General features: G+C 48.1%; 1 protein-coding gene across 1 annotated transcript in view; it reads left to right on the top strand.

The window, feature by feature from the left end:
- ARFGAP3 (ADP ribosylation factor GTPase activating protein 3) overlaps positions 1-18,951 on the top strand; it is a 79,602-nt gene extending 60,651 nt beyond the window's left edge. The window contains exons 14-16 of the mRNA XM_060258502.1: positions 460-550; positions 2,929-3,050; positions 17,642-18,951. Of these exons, the coding sequence (XP_060114485.1) occupies positions 460-550; positions 2,929-3,050; positions 17,642-17,659 (231 nt within the window). The 3' untranslated portion in view covers positions 17,660-18,951. The remainder of the gene's footprint in view (positions 1-459; positions 551-2,928; positions 3,051-17,641) is intronic.
- Positions 18,952-19,426: the final 475 nt, after the last annotated feature.

Below are 19,426 nucleotides of genomic sequence, written 5' to 3'. Positions count from 1 at the left end.
CACAGAGACCACAAATAAGATAAACAGGTTGCTTAACTAACTGAAGTCATACCCCATGCCTAGTGAAATCAGCAAAGCATCCTGCAAAAGATACAAACAGACTGTAGGATCATGATGTGAAGATTCTCCCTCCCCCCTCCCCTTTTCTTGCTCTTTAACATGCAGTCTGTTTTAGAGTTCTGGGGAATTTGAAAGCTTGTACATTGTGTTATTTTGGCTGGTTTAAATAAATGATACAAATGGCTTTTGGTTTTGGAGTTTGCTATGAAGTTTGGTAGGAACTGAGAGCTGAAATAATTTAAGTTGAACTCCTTGGTGCTGGTGGTTAACACTGGCTTTTCCTCAAAGATCTTCCTTTGCCTTGATGTTTCTTCGCAGTGTGACAGTGGGAGCAATCTCACTTCACTATGAGAGGCATATCACTGCACTGTTGCTGAATTTTTCTTAACTCTTCCACAGTATGAAGCTAGAGCTCGGTTAGAGAGGCTTTCTGGAAACTCAGCAATAAGTTCAGCAGACTTGTTTGAAGAGCAGAAGAAACAGCCATCAGGTATGAAACGAAACAATGAAAAGGCTAAGATTTGGTTAGGCTAAGTTATGTAAAATCACAAATTGCCATTGCTGTGTTGTTATTTCTAGCCTTGTGCAATTATTCCAGTTCATGCTGCCTTCCACTTGAGAGCACCATTATACCATTATGTTTATAATTGCAATCTTAAAACACTTCCTAGGAAGTGCAGAAATTCCATGAGCTTGGTGTTGAGTTCCAGTGTTAAACTATGATCAGAGAGGCCTGGTTTCAAATTTCACTTGTCATGAAATATACTGGATGGCCTTGAGCCAGTCACACTCTCTGAGCCTAATCTATTTCACAGGCTTGTTGTGAGGATACAGTAGAGGAGGGACAATCATCTGCATTGAAAAGAGGGTGGGGTAAAAATGCACTGCATAAATTATCAAAGTCTGGTTTGGAGGGTGGAATCTATGAAATTGTACCTGTCTCTGAGGTCCCACCCCTCCTCAAACCCACCCTCTCCAGGCTCTACCTATTTAAGTTTGTACAAGAACAACAAAATGTTTCATGTCAACTGCCAGAAAAATATATAGACTTTGTATTCTATTAAGTCTCTCTACATAATATTGTAAGCATAATGGGATGGCTAAAGTTATAGATATTGTAATAGTTGTATGTGTTGGATTGTTATTGTTATATTAATATTAATAAATTTATTTAAAATTGAAAAAAAAAAGTTGCATTGGCTGTCCTAGGAGGGGGGCTGCTGCTGAACAGGAGCAAGCAGCCAGACCTAATTAAGTCATGCCAGTCATGTAGCATCAAGTCACCCAGAGGGTGCTGCCAGGCCTAGGGTAGCCAGCCTCCTGGTGGAGCCTGAAGATCTGGGATCACAAGTGAACTCCAGACAACACATCTCTCTTCCCATCCTGGAGAAAATAACTGCTTTGGAAGGTGGACTGTATGTCATTCAATTCACCTGGGGCCTCTCCCTTTACTAACAGAATTTGGTTGCATAGCAACAGCCTCTGGCTAGGGGCAAGTCTGAGGGGAAGAGGGAGAGAGGGAGTGACATGAATGGCAGCAGCCATAGCCTCTGAGGAAACACTCCCAGCAGGGCCAGGCCTTTGGAGGCTGTGTATCCTGGGAGGACATCTATGTGGGTCGTTGATGGGGTGATAGAGGTCTGTTTCCAGCGACACTTATCATGAGGTTGGTTAACAGAGAGGACACATAGAAGAGTTGGAGATATGTCTGTCTCTGAGGTAAGATTGTTTGGTGGTTTGTTCAACATTTCTGGGCCTGCAGTAGGTGGGAACAGGAGTCAACCAAAGGGAGGTCAGAGATGCTGAGTGAGTTGTGATGGGCCAGTTATTTGTTGAATACATGGAATGCACCCATAAGCCAATGGGAGAGCTCCATTTGGCCACCATTATAGGGGAATTATTATTATAGATATCTGTGTTTGGCGTCTTAAAAGTCTTAAGAGACCTGTTTGTGCTGCTGTCTTAAGTGGCATGCTGGAAAGAAAACCAGGTAGAAGGCAGGAAATTGGGAAGTTTTAAGCAAGAGATACACAACCTTATATGGTGGGTTTGAGTTCTGGAGAGGCCCAGAGGAAAAAAACTACAGATTGTAGCAGGGGTTCTCCATACGAAATCAGGGTTCTGATGAGCAAAGATCTGGACTGGGAATCTGAGGAACAATTTTCTGGTGCCCGAGGTCCTCCTTCTGTGGCCTGAAGATCCCCAAGGTAGATGGGATTTGGTTTTTCTGGCTTTGGATTGGGTCAAGACAAAAATTTGAATCTCATGGCTGGGTTAAAGTTAACTACTGTCAGACTTTGGTGGGAAAAGTGGGGGGAAATACCTCGATTGGGTTATTGTGAGCCAAATCGGCGTAGGCACAAAAAGCCTGGGTGAGGCAGCATGATGAATTACTTTAATTTAGGCTTATTTTACTTAAAGTAGATTAAAGTGGATACTTGAATTAGATTCAGGTGGGCAGCCGCGTGGGTCTGAAGTAGCAGAACAAAGCTTGAGTCCAGGGGCACCTTTAAGACCAAAGGATAAGCTTACATGTGCAAGTGCACTTCAGATACAGCGAAACAGAATTTTCTCAACCATTGCATATAGAAAGAAAGACAGTGGAAGGGGGGGTTAGTTGACAGAAAGGGCCAATTAGAGTCAAGACAGAGACAAACAAAATTGGAAATTACTGGTCCGTGTATATATCAGGAGAGGGCGAGCAGTACATTATCATACAGCGCAATGAAAAATTTTAATCAATTCAAGGACCGAACAGATATTTCAGACGTGTTAGGGAGAGTGTTTTATTCCACATCCGGTGAACCTTCGTTAGTAAACGGGCTTTTATGGTGTGTTATATCAAACATTGTTCTCCCCTGTGCTTAGGAAGTTACACCATTTCAAACGTCCTGCCGTCTGCTCCTGATTTGGCTCAGTTTAAACAAGGAGTGAAATCGGTTGCTGGAAAACTTTCTGTCTTGGCCAATGGAGTCATGACCTCTATTCAGGTAAGTGAACTTAGGGCTGACATTATCCTGTATTTGAGCTTTGAATGGTCATCCTTAAGAGAGTGCTTTCCATGCAAATTATCCCTTCCAAGTGTAAATGCCTCTCAGTAGCGAATGGAAACGAGATCACCCAAAGACACAGCAGAGGGGCAGCCCCATAACTGAGTCACAGGGAAAGGGGGCCACAAGGGGGGGCCATAGGGGTGAGAGCAAGAGGCTGGGGGCCACCCCTCTCCCCTCCAGTGTGATTTAAATTGCATGTAAGCTCCAATTCCCCTTCTACCTTTCCTGGAGCTCAGCCTGCAGTGATCAACTTCCAGTTAAGAAGTTCAAAAGAAGGCTGATTTGGATCTCTGTGCTTCCTTCCCGTTTTCCTGTGCCCCTTTCCAACCGGGAGCAGCAGGGAACACATCTGGCTTGTACACGCTGGCTGGGGGAGACATATCCTGGCTGCCCTCCTCCCTCCCTCCTTCCCCACCCTGAAAGGACCCTAGAAGCCCTTGCAGCATGTGCAATCTAGGGGCTTCTCTTCCCACCCACTCAAAAACTTACTGCTCAGACTCATGGGAGTGGAAAACAAGGCAGCACATGGAGCCCCCAGCTCTTCATAGCCAGTTTAAGGGCTGCTGAGAGAGGGGGTGGGGCTAGCTGCCCACCTACCCACCCAGCTTTTGGAATCTGCCTGCCCGCCCACCCAACTCTGCTCAGAGTGTAGGAATTGACCTGAAGCTGATGGTCATCTAGAGTGAGAACTAGTACACATCTTATGAACCCCTCCACATCTCCAGCAGTCCAGGATGGTCTAAATTTTTGGACTTTTCCTCTGAAAACCATCCAAGTGGTTAAAATGTTTTCTGTAATTAGCCCCGTGCCTTATATTCTTCTTAAACCACAAAGGGGTCAGAATACCCACAAGTATATTGTAACCCAAAACAGGAAAATAAATCTGAATTGGGAGAAATGTGCCAAGCCCTTTCTCAAAGTTCTGCCATTACAGTGCTGCTCAGGGCTGCTAAAGGAGAAGCTGTATGCTCACTTCTGCTGGCTGATGATGTTTAGACACTCAGCTCCTGAGAGTCAGGTCTAAGTGAGCAAGAAGCTTTTTGTCTTAAGTTCCCCCAAAGCTTGGAAGTCTTGTGCTCTTTGTGAGGGGTGGCAGACACATTCCAGCCAATTACTCCTCCTCTCACTCCCCCTGACTTCTTTCTGGACACCCCCTTTTTTAAAAAAGATGCATAAATTATCTGCAAATGGGTGGTTGAGTCCTGACACTTTCAAAAGTGGGATGGGTCATTCTCCAGTGGTCCCAGTAGTGCGTCAGTCCTGACAAATGGGATCTAGTTCCTCCTCTCCGTAGGCAGGGCCAGCAAACATTCAATCCAGGAGGGGAGGTGCAGTTCCCCGTCACTTTCAGTTTTGCTTGGCTCTGCCTGCAGAGCAGGACGTGCCAGCTGAGCTTGAGCTCAACAGCAAAAAAAGAGAGAGAGACCGCAGCCGAAACAGCGAGGAAAGGGACAGAGTTTTTTCCTCTCCACCCTTCCCTTGGCTTCCGAGTCTTGGAGGGGAGCTGGTCAGAGTCCGGGAGCCCCAGGACTGAGGCTGCAGCCTCCCCACACAGCCCGGAGCTCCGGGACGATGACGTGCTGACTCCAATGTGCGGGGAAACTCAGCAGCACAGTAACGGCGGCAGCAGAGATTGCGGCGGCAGCAACAACGACCCTGTTCCGACCCAGCAGCGTGCCTAGAGCAGACAGGACGACCGAGAGCCCAGCCTTTTCCCTGCGACGGAGCAGGTAGGGTCCGAAAGCGACCCACAAAAGCGGGGATTTTAGCAGGCGGCAGGGTGAAATGCAGGGAGATCGCCCCTCAATAGCACCCAGGAAAGGCTCAATGGGCACCTTTCGGTCCGCTCCTTCTTCCCTTCCCCCCCCCCCCCCTCGCTGGAAATGATGAGGACTAAGGGGACTCTGATGCTGAACCCTCCATGGGGGAGAAAGGCACATAGCCGCCCTAATTAAAGGGGGCTTCCTTTCCTTAGGGCAAAGTGAAGGTCCTTGGAGGAAAGGGCAAGGGGAAGAAAGGGAGTGTACTAGCCCAGTTAGCAAGGCAGAAATGGGGCCTGCAGGGCATGGAAGGGGAAGGAAAGTTTAGGCGGGAAAGGCGGCCATTTTGTGTACTTTCTCTCCTTTGCAGTACTCCCCAAGGAATACAAAATGGCTTCCCCTTCTGGATTTCCCAAGACTAAGGATGCAAGCACCTGTGACTTGGACTTGTCTGACTCCCCTTCTCAGAGGACCAAGTAGAAAGCCCAAGAGTGGACTTGTCAGGTGCAGAGGCCAAGGCAAACCTCTTTGCCTGCATCCAGCAGATAGTCAGAAGTGAAGTACAGTCGAATAAGGAGGATGCTAGTCGGATCCCGAAAATAAAGTCTAAAAAATGTACAAAAAGGTCTAAACATTTGGAGGAAGAAGAGGATGGCTCTGCTGGACCATCACAGAGAAAAAAGAGATGCATAGATACAGCAGGTTACCAACCTTCTGTGTTGGGGGAAGACTCTGAGGATTCGGAACCTTCTTCCTCTAAGGAGGAAGGAGAACTGTCTGAGGAGGTGGAGGATCTTCTTCGTGGTCTCTGTGCATCACACTGATGGGATATAGGCGCCCGCGCCGATCTCGATCGGTATTCTTGAAAGCTGCGGATTTCCGCGCCCCAGGCCCAGTGCGCATGCGCAGAAGCCCCACCGCGCATGCTCACAGGGACCGGAGCGGACATCCCGCCAGTTCTCTTCTGACCGCCGCTTGGATCAGTCGATCTCTCGCTACGGTCGGTAGAAATCCTTTCTTGGAAGTTGCTATTGTTGGATTTATCAGATATTTTATTTGGCTTAGTCCACACAACAGTCTTTTTAAAGACTAAGGGGCGGAAAGAAACATTTTTGTTTCGGGACTTTTCTCCTCAGTTCTCTCTTCCCGCCCTTTTCCCCCCCCCTCCCCCCCGCATGGAAAAGCGGTGGGGATTTTTCAAAAGGTGCAGGAACTGCGGTAGCAAAATCGCTCCCCCAGACGGGCACGCTCTTTGTCTTTTTTGCCTGGGAGAGACACACATCCCTGACGCGTGTGCTCACTGCGCGAAGTTTTCCCGCCAAACGAAGAAAAACCGCGCGGGACGTTTAGCGGCGGCACTGATGGAAAAAGCTCTGTCGCCTAAGAAGATGTCGACGGCGCAGCACAAGCCGTCAACGTCGGAGTCGCTCGGCACCGACAAGAGCGCCCCCGACGCCGATCGCCCCACGAAGTCGAGCTCGGCATCAAGGTCCGCCTCCTCCACTCCTGCAAAACGGCCAAGGGAGGAGAAGGGACCTCAGCCGGAAGCGAAGAAGAAAAAGTCGGATAAGCATCGGTCGTCCGCGACTTCGCTCCCGACATCGCCATCGGAATCGGCAGCGAGAGTTCCACCGTTGAAGCTATTCGCTTCCCCTCGCCGCCGTTCAAGCCCCCCGGTATTGGCATCGATGTCGACGCAAATCGCCATATCTTCCGACTCGGACCGCGACTTTGATCTATCGCAACGATCGGGAGCAGAAGGTAGTCCACCAGATATGCATATTGTGGAGGACACTGTTCAATCCCGAACACCGACCCGAGACCCATCGGTCAGCCCCGATCATCGGCGGAACCGAAGCCCCAAAAAGGATCGACCCACTATACCTAGAGAAGACGGCGGGCGCGACTACTCAACCAGCCCTCGGCGTAGTCCCCGGGGTCGACATCGATCCCGAGATTCAGAGGAGAGATCCCGCGTCAGAGATCGATCTCCTCGGAAACCACCGCCCCCAATTTCATGGGATCAGCGGCAGTGGCAATACCTATACGGGTCGTGCCCTATGCCCTCCATGTTCCCCTGGTTCACACCCAGACCTCTGGATTGGGACCAGCAGTCTGAAGCATCGGTACGATCCCGGACGTCGTACAAGCCGAGGCACACTCCGTCGGTGTCAAAACCACCTGACACGACACCGCCAAGGACACAAAAAACTTCCCCACGACGGCGAAGTTCGGAGAGTCGAAAGACCCCTGAGTCACCAAAGGCTCCAGAGACGCCCAAACATTCCTCGGAGCACTCGGGCTCGGTAGAAGGCTCCCCCAGATCTGAGGAAGGTTCTCCCCGGGAAGACCAAGACATCTCCTCCCCAGAGGAACCGGCTCCATCAAGTAAAGTGGGCGAGGAGCTCCCCATATCCCCATCCGAGGACTTGAAATCGTATGGGGATCTAATTAGACGGATGGCACACACCCTGTCGCTACCGACGGTCCAACCAGAACCGGTAGTCACCGACAACGTGTTCGATGTCGTCCAGCTAGACACCTCGACGGCCATCGCCTTACCGCTTACAACGGTCATGCTCCACACCACAAAATCGTCCTGGGACAAACCAGCTTCAACACCAATAAGCTCCCGCAGGCTGGACCATATGTATCGAGTCCAGGAATCCACAGCAGAGTTTTTATTTACCCACCCGAAACCAAACTCTGTAGTAGTGGCATCGTCCTCAAAGGCCAGAAAGACAAATGCTTCTCCCCCAGACAAAGAAGGGAAGAAACTAGACAACCTAGGCAGAAAGTTCTACACAGCAGGTTCGTTAGGAGTAAAAGTTGCAAACTATGGAGCGTGTATGGGCCGTTATCAATATGCCCTATGGGACCAATTGTCGGCTCTACCAGACCTGTCAGAACAAACCAAACAGGCAATGAAGAAAATCCAAAAGGAAGGCATTGCATTAGCAAAACAGCAAATCAATTCTGCCAAACACGCAGGTGACATTGCAGCAAAGACACTTACCTCAGCGATCACCCTAAGACGTCACTCTTGGTTGCGATCCACGGCGCTCCAGCAGGATACACAATCCTGCATCGAAGATCTCCCATTCGATGGAAGCGGATTATTCAGCTCCAATACCGATACCATACTGCAGGAGATGGATAAAAGTATTAAAACGTCACGCAATTTGGGGGTCCCCATCTCATCTAGGCCCCAAGGGAGACGCTCCTGGAACAAGCCGTGGAACAAGAAGCAGTTCCCCAAGCAGCCTACAGAACAACAATGGAGACCCAAGGGCTCCACACCTTACTCCAAACCCCCGTACAACCCCAAAACGAAGTACTCACCTACTTCATCACAGTCATCCAGACAAAAGGGGAGTAGACCGTCCAAACAGGGTCTTTGACTGCCCTTCCCCCTGTTTTATCCCTTCCCCTTCGGACCCGGACCATACCAGACTTTTCCCTTATTTCCAGGCATGGTCCACAATCACTACGGACAAATGGGTCTTGTCGATAATCCGGATGGGTTATCAAATAGAATTCAGAGAAAACCCTACAGTTCCCACCGTCATCCACACCAGGGTGTCCCTCACACTACAGACAGAGGTTCAATCCTTGCTCGACAAAGATGCAATAGAACGGGTGCCAGTCAACCAGATTGGACAAGGTTTTTACTCCCGATATTTCACCATCCCCAAAAAAGATGGAGGCCTTCGGCCCATTATGGACCTACGAGGCCTGAACCATTTCATACCAAACCAGAAATTCAGAATGGTCTCCCTACAAAACATCCTACCCCTACTGAACCAAGGGGATTGGATGGCCACACTGGACCTGCAAGATGCCTACTTTCATGTAACTATACACCACGACTACAGGAAGTTCCTCAGGTTTGCAGTTGGAGACTCCCACTACCAATACAAAGCCTTGCCTTTTGGCCTCTCCACGGCACCAAGAGTTTTTACAAAGACCATGGTGGTGGTGGCAGCTCATCTACGTCTACAAGGGATCACTATCTTTCCTTACATAGACGATTGGCTGCTGGTGGCGAGTTCGAAACCCCTACTACTACAGCACATAGAAGTCACCTTAACCCTTCTGCAAACCTTAGGCCTACAGGTCAACCTAAAGAAATCGGCACTGCAACCCGCTCAGAGGGTGCAATTCATAGGGGCCATTCTGGACTCACAAGTTTGCAGGGCATTCCTCCCGGCACAAAGGGCGGAGGATATCCAATCCCTAATACATGTGTTCTTAGTCAACCCTACAGTCACAGCGTTCCAAGTCCAACGCCTCCTGGGCTTAATGGCAGCGACCACGGCAGTACTGAAATTCGCCAGATTCCACATGCGAATGCTACAGTTATGGTTTCTGCGCGTGTTCAACTGTCAGACAGACCTCCCCTCACGCCAACTGACGGTCCCAACGTCAGTAATCTGGACTCTATACTGGTGGCAGGAAAGGCAGAACCTCCTCCAAGGAGCCCCATTTCACAGGCAGACTCCCACATTCACCATAACGACGGATGCATCCTTATGGGGCTGGGGAGCACATGCAAACGATATGTGTGTGGGGGGCAGATGGCCTCAGGGCCTTCTGCACTGCCACATCAATTTCCTAGAGCTGCTGGCCATACATCATGCCATTCTCTCATTCAGACACCAGATTGTGGGGAGAACGGTAGCGATCTTGACAGACAACACCACAGCCCTATCTTATGTAAACAGACAAGGCGGCACAGTCTCAAGGAAGTTATGCCTTCTAGCGCTACAGATTTGGGAAATCTGCAGAGAGTCGAACGTTACCCTAGTAGCCACTCACCTACCGGGCAATCTGAATGCCTGTGCGGATTACCTCAGTCGGGGAGGGGCCTCACTCCACGAGTGGGAACTCAACTGGGAGTTCCTCCTACCGGTGTTCCAGAAGTGGGGCACACCGGAAGTGGATGTCTTCGCCACACGCAACACCGCAAAATGCGACAAATTTTGCTGCAGAGGGGGTGCAGACCCTCTGTCGTTGGGAGATGGGTTACTGATCCCATGGACTCGCTTGCATGTGTACCTCTTTCCACCAATCCCACTAATTACGAGGGTGGTTCACAAGATTCAACTCGAACACCCCAAGGGGATTCTCATCACACCGTGGTGGCCCAGACAGCAGTGGTTCTCTCCGATACTGAGGCTGTCTCGCGGAATGTTCCACCAATTTCCGATGAACCCAGACCTCCTACTGTCACACGAAGGACGAGTGATTCACCACGACGTGCCTCACTTGAAACTCACGGCATGGAGGCTGGTGTGACGACATTGTCCGATAGAGCCCGGGACGTTATGTTGAATAGTAGAAAATCATCCACGAGAAAATCATATGATTATAAATGGACAAGGTTTATCCAATTTGTGAACAAAACTAACAGGGAACCCAAGACAGCAGGCCTTCCACTAGTCCTGGACTTTCTGCTCTCACTCCTTGACAGGGGACTAACGGTGTCATCTGTGAGAGTGTACTTAGCGGCCATATCGGCTAACCATGAACAAATTGAAGGCCACTCTGTGTTCTCACACCCTGATACTAAACGGTTCTTAAAGGGCTTGGCCAAGTTGTACCCTGCGGTGCGAGTCCCAGCCCCTGCTTGGGACCTCCCAGCGGTACTACGGGCATTAACGGGAAAACCCTTCGAACCCATGGCGACATGTTCCTTGCAATTACTGTCCTGGAAAACAGCCTTCTTAGTGGCCGTTACCTCTGCTCGCAGGGTTGGTGAACTGGCAGCGCTGCGCTGCGATGACCCATATTTAAAATTCAGTACGGAAGGAGTGTGCTTACGTCCTGATGTAACATTTCTTCCGAAAGTAACGTCTGCTTTTCACCTGAATGCAGAAATATGCCTACCCACATACTTTCCTAATCCAAGTACAGATTCAGAAAGGAGACTCCATACACTGGATGTAAAAAGGGCTCTCTCATTCTACTTGCATAGAGTGAGACCTGGACGAAGGGACCCTAGACTCTTTGTCTCATACTCCACAACATCGCAAGGTGTAAGAGTTTCGTCGCAGCGAATCTCTAAGTGGTTAACCGAGACTATAAAACTGTGCTACCTGTTGAACAAGCAACCTCTGCCAAGACAGATTAGAGCTCATTCCACGAGAGCCCTAGCTACTTCGGCAGCCTTTATGAGAGGAATACCACTGAAAGACATTTGTGATGCTGCCACTTGGTCCTCCTCGCATACGTTTATCAACCATTATGCGCTGGACCTGAACTGGCGTAGACGCTCATCAGTGGGCCGTGCGGTGCTTCAAGAGGTTTCTCGCTGATGGACCGTTGCACCCTCCTCCAGGTAGGACTTTGGCTTGCTAATCTCCCATCAGTGTGATGCACAGAGACCACGAAGAAGATAAACAGGTTTCCTACCTGTAACTGATGATCTTCGAGTGGTCATCTGTGCAGTCACACTACCCGCCCTCCTTCCCCTCCGCTGCCGGTCCATCTATAAGGGCTTACGCAGCGGTCAGAAGGAACTGGCGGGATGTCCGCTCCGGTCCCTGTGAGCATGCGCGGTGGGGCTTCTGCGCATGCGCACTGGGCCTGGGGCGCGGAAATCCGCAGCTTTCAAGAATACCGATCGAGATCGGCGCGGGCGCCTATATCCCATCAGTGTGACTGCACAGATGACCACTCGAAGATCATCAGTTACAGGTAGGAAACCTGTTTTTATTCAAGCACCTCAAAACAGGTTGTTCCCCCCTGACATTTATTCACGCCTTTTCCCAAAGATTATCAGAGCATTAGAACTGAACTATGATGCTAAGGTTAAAGAGGAGGAGGAAACAGATTTTCCAGTGGCGTCAGAGAAAACTATCCCTAAGGCCAGATCCAAACCCCAACTGGTACCATTACCAGTAGAGTTTTTCACGGTAATGAAGGCAGAATGGGAACACCCAGCCAAACTGAAGGCAACCCATTCAGTTTTCTCCAAGTTCTACACTCATTCCAGAAGCAATGAAACGACTCAAGCTGCCCAGAGTAGATGACCCAGCCTCGCCTCCTCCTCACTCCTGCCATTGGATGCGGATGGCACACCTAAGGACCCTACGGACAAAAGAATTGAGCAAGCCCTACAGAGGGATTTTGAAGCATCAGCTAATTTGCTGCAAGCCTCAGTGTCAGCATCTTTGGCAGTCAGAGCAATTTACTCATAGGCTTCAAAATTATCCAAGGCAAATAAAGACCTGCCTAAGGAAGTAAGGGGTACTTCGGCCCCGTGGCGCAGAGTGGTAAAGCAGCAGTACTGTGGTCTGAACTCTCTGCTCACGACCTGAGTTCGATTCCGGCGGAAGCTGGATTCAGGTAGCCGGCTCGGGGTTGACTCAGCCTTCCATCCTTCCGAGGTCAGTAAAAAGAGTACCCAGCTTGCTGGGGGGAAAGTGTAAAAGACTGGGGAAGGCAATGGCAAACCACCCCGTAAAAAGTCTGCTGTGAAAACATTGTGAAAGCAACGTCACCCCAGAGTTGGAAATGACTGGTGCTTGCACAGGGGACCTTTCCTTTCCAAACAAGTAAAGGATGAACTTAAAAAGATTGCCTTATCTTCCGCCTTTGCAGCTGATGCCACTTTGGACGCGGTGCAGCAATCAGCGAGAGCCATGGCCTCAAGCATGATGGCATGGAGGAATACTTGACTGAGAAACTGAGATGCAGACCCGTCAGCAAGAGCCAAGGTGGCGGCGGTGCCATTCAAAGGAGAACTACTATTCGGGCAAGGCCTGGAGAGATACATGGTGGAGGACAAAGACAAAAGAAGGTCCTTCCATCCAAAAAACGAGACAAACAAAAGAGGAGGTTTCAGCCCTTTCAGGATCACAGGAGAGACTCCAAGTTGACCTATCCCAAAACCTATAGGCCCAAATGGCAACAAAAGCCATGTGGCACCAGATTCTCAACCTTCAACACTAAAGGACAGTCGCCTAAAGGTCCAAGGAAAGGCAATTCCACCTGACTATGCCCGGACCAGATCCCCAGTGGCGATAGGGGGACGTCTCCAACACTTCGCCAAAGTGTGGAGACAAACTGTAACAGACAAATGGGTGCTGGAGATGGTGTCCAGGGGATACAGCATAGAATTCAAAACAATCCCACGAGACAGATTCCTGGAAATTTCTAGGGAAAAGTCTTTGCAGAAACACCAGCTTCTGATATTGGCCATCCTCCATCTGATAGAGATAGGAGCCATAGAGCCTGTGCCAGAGGGGGAGAAGTCACAGGGAGTCTACTCGGTCTTTTTCATCGTCCCAAAAAAGAACGGGGAAGTGAGAGCAATCTTAGACCTGAAATGGCTCAACCGAATGGTGGATACGAAGAAGTTCAGAATGGAAACCCTGCGCTCTATCCTTTTATCCTTACAGAAAGGGGAATTCATGGCATCAATAGATCTATCAGAGGCCTATTTACATATGCCAATAATGCAGTCGCATCACTGTTTCCTGAGATTCTCATACGATGGGAATCATTACCAGTACAAAGCATTTCCATTCGGGCTAAAAGCTTCACCCAGGGTATTCACGAAAATATTAGTGACTCTAGTGGCAGTCTTACATCTTCAGGGAGTGTCGTTGTTTCCATACCTGGACAACAAATTAGTCACGGCACCATCATTTTGCACAGACAAAAGCAGCCCTAGAAGAGACAATGAAGGTCCTGTTATCCTACGATTTCGTCATAAACCGGGAGAAGAGCTCCCTGACTCCTGCTCAATCCATCCTCCACCTGGGGATGCAGATCGATACAAAGGAGGATAGAGTTTTTCTCACTCAGGAACGACACTTGAAGTTGACACAACTAATTCAATTAGTGCTACAAACGGAAATTGCAGAAGTGATGACACTAGCGAAATTGGTGGGAATTCTGGTTTCATGCCAGGACCTAATTCAATGGGCACATTCTCATACACAACCCATACAGTCCTTCCTACGTCCTTTTCAAACAGAAACAGTCCAGAGGAAGGTAATCAAGATAAAAGTGACAAAATGGGTGAAGGAGTCCCTGCAATGGTGGCTGTCACCGTGCTGGTTCTGAGCCAGGCAAAGCCTGAGAGAACCAATCCGGAAGGTGATAACAACGGATGCCAGCCTCTTGGGCTGGGGGATGCATGTGGAAGGGAGGCTGATGCAGGGTCGATGGCCCCAGCAGGAAGCTTCCAACAGCATATACTTCCTAGAATTGAGGTCGATCAAATTAGCTCTGATTCAATTTCAGGACATAGTGAAAGACCAGTGTGTTCTCATTCAAACCGACAATATGATGGTGAAAGCCTTTGTGAACAAGCAAGGGGGGGACACGGTCAAAACCTCTTCAGAAAGGGGCAGTGCTTCTAATGGATTGGGCGGAGGCAAACCTGTTCTTGAAGGCAACACACATTGCGGGGAAGGAGAACGTGCTGGCGGACTGGCTCAGTCGGCGAACCCTGGACCCAGCAGAGCGGTCACTGAACAAAACGATTTTCAACCAAAGTCTTCAAGAGGTTCGGGAACCCAAAGGTGGACTTGTTCGCGTCAGAAGTAAACCATCAGGTTCCAAGGTTCATGTCAAGGACAAAAAACAAAACGCCATAGCCACAGACGCGTTACACGCGAAGTGGCGCAAGACTCTTTTGTATGCCTTTCCCCCAGTACAGGTGTTACAGAGTTCAGGAACTACTCAGAGTTCAGGAACTGAGGGCGGAGGTCATTGTGATAGCTCCCTTCTGGCCCAGAAGGGTCTGGTTCCAAGAGCTGATGAGACTCGGTGTGGCAGAGCCCTGGGTACTTCCTCCAAGGAAGGATTTACTGAGACGGGGGGAGACGCTATGTCCACAGCTGGAGATGCTAAAATTCACAGCTTGGAAGTTGAATGGAGACAGCTAACTGAGTTGGGGTACCAAAAAGGGGTAGTGGATACCATTCTGGCCTCTAGAAATTGTACACTAATAGAGTGTACAATGCCACCTGGCAGACGTTTACATCCTGGTGTCAGGAGAATAGAACCGATCCAATGTCAGCTAACATAGCAGGGGTACTAGCCGTTCTTCAAGTGGGCTTGGAGAAAGCACAAGCACCCTCAGAAGACAGGTGGCAGCCATTTCAGCAGTTAGAGGCGATAGGAAAGGCAAGTTGCTGTCAAGACATTCACACATTAAACGTTTTCTAAGAGGGGTGTCGCTTATTAACCCCCTCAAACTCACAGGTTCCCTTCCTGGAATTTGAATGTAGTGCTAGAGGCATTAAGTCACAAACGCTTTGAACCTATGGCCTCGAGTAGCTTTAAACGGCTAACCTTTAAGACTATTTTTTGGGTAGGAATTACATCTGCTCGCAGGGTGTCTGAGATTAAAGCCTTATCCGTTCACAAAGATCTTTGTGTTTTTCATCAAGATAAGGTGGCGTTAAGACCTGATCCTGCTTTTGTTCCGAAAGTTAATTTGTGTTTTCATAGGTCTGAGGAGATTATTCTACCCTCCTTTTGTCCTAAGCCGAAGCATGAGAAGGAGAAACTTTGGCACTGTCTGGATGTACGCAGAGCCCTAAGTTTTTATCTAGACAGAATTAAGTCCACACTTTGGCACTGTCTGGATGTACGCAGAGTCCTAAGTTTTTATCTAGACAGAACTAAGTCCATACTTTGGCACTGTCTGGCACTGTCTGGATGTACGCAGAGTCCTAAGTTTTTATCTAGACAGAACTAAGTCCATACTTTGGCACTGTCTGGCACTGTCTGGATGTACGCAGAGCCCTAAGTTTTTATCTAGACAGAACTAAGTCCATATTTTGGCACTGTCTGGCACTGTCTGGATGTACGCAGAGCCCTAAGTTTTTATCTAAACAGAACTAAGTCCATACTTTGGCACTGTCTGGATGTACGCAGAGCCCTAAGTTTTTATCTAGACAGAACTGAGTCCTTCTTTGCGTCGTTTAGTGCTAAGTCTCAAGGTGAGGCCGCCTCTAAATCTACCATCAGAAGATGGTTGAGGGTTTGTATCATCAAAGCATACAAGGCCAGAGGTTTGGATTCTCCATCGGGCATGACAGCTCACTCATTGAGAGGAGCGGCCACGTCTGCAGCATACAGATCTTTTCCCTCAACGGAGGTGGTGTGCAGAGCAGCCCCTCGGCATTCTGTTCACTCTTTCACAAAGCACTATAGAATTGACAAGCTGGCCTCAGCTGAGGCAGCTTCTGGTAGGAGGGTGCTGCAAATGGTTATTTGATCCAAAGGTCTGAGCGAGCCCATCCCGGGGAACTGCTGTATTACGTCCCAAGAGTCAGGACTGACCCACTACTGGGACCACTGGAGAACGGAAGATTCTGTTCACTTACTGTGAAGTCTTCCTTCTCGCTGTGTCCCGGAGTGGGTCAGTCCTACCCACCCGGTTTGGGAGGGCTCAGTCTTTGCATCAAAGTGCACGGCGCCTTTGGGATTCAGATATGTGCGTTTGGGTTCAGACTGTAGACCACTTAGCATTGCACGGTGGAATAATAGTTCTGAGTTTTTGTTGGTTGTGCCACATGTTATTGGTTACAATTTCTGAATAAAGGAAGTTTGATGAAACTTATTGGTGCTTCCTTGGTTCAAAGTCGTCTGGGAAGGGGGACAGTTGTTACTGTAGTTTTCCTCCCTCGGTGCTAGTTTTTTACAGATTCAATACAGAGTCGAAAGGCTTGAAGACAAACTGAAAGTGAAGGGGAGCTGCACCTCCCCTTCTGGATTGAATGTTTGCTGGCCCCGCCTACGGAGAGGAGGAGCTAGATCCCATTAGTCAGGACTGACCCCCCCCTCTGGGACCACCGAGAGGGAAGACTTCATGGTAAGTGAACAGAATCTTCCATCTCAAGAAAAAGAGTTCTTATGCAAAGATTTCAGGTTTTCACGGCTGGTAACATCATTAGGGTTTGTAGAATCTTTTGGGCTCAAGTGCCGTGTTCTACTGGAGAAAGTTTTCCTTCCAGACGTTTCGTTCTCAGCTGGAAGCCCCACCAAACAATGGGCACATCCATAAACCAATTGCCCTTTCATCACACCCCCTCCAGCCTAGAAATAGCAGCTCTCCAGCAGCCCTGGCCCCACTCAATGCACAGCAGCCAAGAAGGTCAGAGCGCCTGCTCCGGCTGCAACGCCACTGAGGATGTTCTCCGCAGCGGAGAACGAAACGTCTGGAAGGAAAACTTTCTCCAGTAGAACACGGCACTTGAGCCCGAAAGATTCTACAAACCCTAATGAAGTTCTTATGCACCTTGGCTGAAATGTCATTGATAGGTCACACTTTCAGACTAAGTTGACCCTGGGGTGTTTTGGGGATACTATTCCATCCATATGTGTGTATAATGACACTTTTGAACTTTAACTGGGTGGTGACTGTGGGATGGAGCTGTTGCTTTGAGGGGGGTGCCCAAAGCAGCAGAATTTTTTAAAAAATTATTGGGGAGTACCTTGCTGGGTTACGGGCAGTCCGTTAATGACGGTAGTTGGAGCCAAAGGGACACTTAGGGAAGGGCTCTTCTAGATCTGATGGCTGAGTGTAGTATGAAAAAAGAGAAAAGGATGATCAGGTCTGCAAAATAAATTTGGTATATTAAGTTAATCTCTTGCCTTGAAAGTTCTGTGGGGTCACCGTAAGCCAGCTTCAACTTGATGGCACTTCACATGCACACCCAGTATTCAGTCAACCTTTAATTGCTGCACTTGCTTCCTGAAAAGAGATTGTACCTGTCCATTTCTTTTCACTTCTCCCAACAGGATCGGTATGGATCTTAACCATTTATGTCCCACAAATCATGAACATACGAGAAGACGTAATATATGTCTGCTGGTGGTCATCTGCAGATCTTAAAATAAGGCTACCCTAAGTCTGTGAAATATCGTATTCTGATTCATTTGGCACCAATAGTTTCATTGCATGTCCTTCTAGCTCCTAGAACACTTTCGTTTCATGTAATAATTTGTTGTTACTCCTACTTATCTTTTAGTTGCTCTGCCCATGTGCTTATTATGTTATGAGTTGTGTGTTTGTTGCTCTTCCTCTCTTTCCCCCTCTACCCCCTTGTGAACACGGGGCTGGAGCAGATGGCAGTGATATGATGTATGTTGTTAGATCTTACACAGAGTAGGGCTAGACGGTAGCAATAAATTCCTGATGATAAGCTTTAGTTTCCTCTTAGAAGGAGCTGATAAGAAGTCTTAGTGTAGATCTCCAGTTTACATGATAGGGAGCCTCCTTTGGGCTTTTTCCCTCCTACATTTGATATGTAGGTAGAAAGGATCCTGCAGGTAATGGCATGCAGAAATCTCCCTTAATCTGGGTGTTGAACTTGCCAAAATAAGGGGAAAGCCCATAGAATCAGCACAGCTGTGGAATCTCCCAGTTTAGAAAGTGCTCTCTAGGGACTGGGAAGCAGGGAGATGTGCCATCCAAATCAGTAGGAGCAGAAAAGAAAGACATCCTAACATGCCCAGGGAGGAACCACAAACTAGCACAGAATTAAACATTTCTTAATTTCAAAGGAAATTTCAGTCACTCAGGTGCGTTGACAGTTTTAAAAATGGATATTGATGTCCGTGAAAATAAGAGTTGGTGTTTCATATGAAAATTATAAGAAATATTTAAAGCGTTAGCTGAATGTATTTTTCAAGAGGAAAGATGACTAGTCCTTATTTCAAGCAAAAGATTTCATTTTTTGCTCAAAACCAATTGGTTCATAGCATTTCTTTTAAACTGTATTTTCAATTCAAGCTGTTAACAATCCATTAAGATATAATGAATGTGTGTATAAAAGCTGCAGAGTCAAACATACCAGTGTATTAAAAAATCAAGATATCATAAATAGATTTTAAAAAGGATAGTGAATGTGTGCAGAAAAATAAACCTATAGATAGCCTTGAACTGTAAGTGTTCAAAAAAAAAACACAACATTCCTAATAAAAATGTTGTGGTATAAAAGATTACAAAAGAAGCCTCAGCTATCTTTTACTTTCTGTATCTTTTCTTTTACCACTGCCAAACATTCTGCCTTGTAATATATTTGAAATAAATTGTAATTTTAAATGAATAATTTTGCTTTCTTTCATCTGAAGATTCAGCATGTGTTTGAATTTAATGTGTCATGAACTTGCTTTGTAATAGATCAAAGTGCTACTGGACTCAAATGGTGTTCTGTTGCTTTGTAATAGAAAAATAGGGAGGGACGGTGGCTCAGTGGTAGAGCATCTGCTTGGTAAGCAGAAGGTCCCAGGTTCAATCCCCGGCATCTCCAACTGAAAAGGGTCAACTGAAAAGTAGGCGTGAAAAACCTCAGCTTGAGACTCTGGAGTGCCGCTGCCAGTCTGAGTAGACAATACTTACTTTGATGGACCGAGGGTCTGATTCAGTATAAGGCAGCTTCATATGTTCAAATATAGTCCTCTTGATCTTCCCTCAGCATAAAGCTGATGATGCCTCTAACAGCCATCCTTCAAAAGACACAAGGGCATCCCCCCCTCCCCTCCAGATATAGGAAAACCTCTGCGAATCCTTGCAGTTCAGAT

The sequence above is a fragment of the Heteronotia binoei genome, chromosome 17 (assembly GCF_032191835.1).
Source record: "Heteronotia binoei isolate CCM8104 ecotype False Entrance Well chromosome 17, APGP_CSIRO_Hbin_v1, whole genome shotgun sequence".
Classification (NCBI taxonomy): Eukaryota; Metazoa; Chordata; class Lepidosauria; order Squamata; family Gekkonidae; genus Heteronotia; species Heteronotia binoei.
Note: the sequence above shows the minus strand (reverse complement) of the source record. Positions and strands in the feature narration are given on the sequence as shown.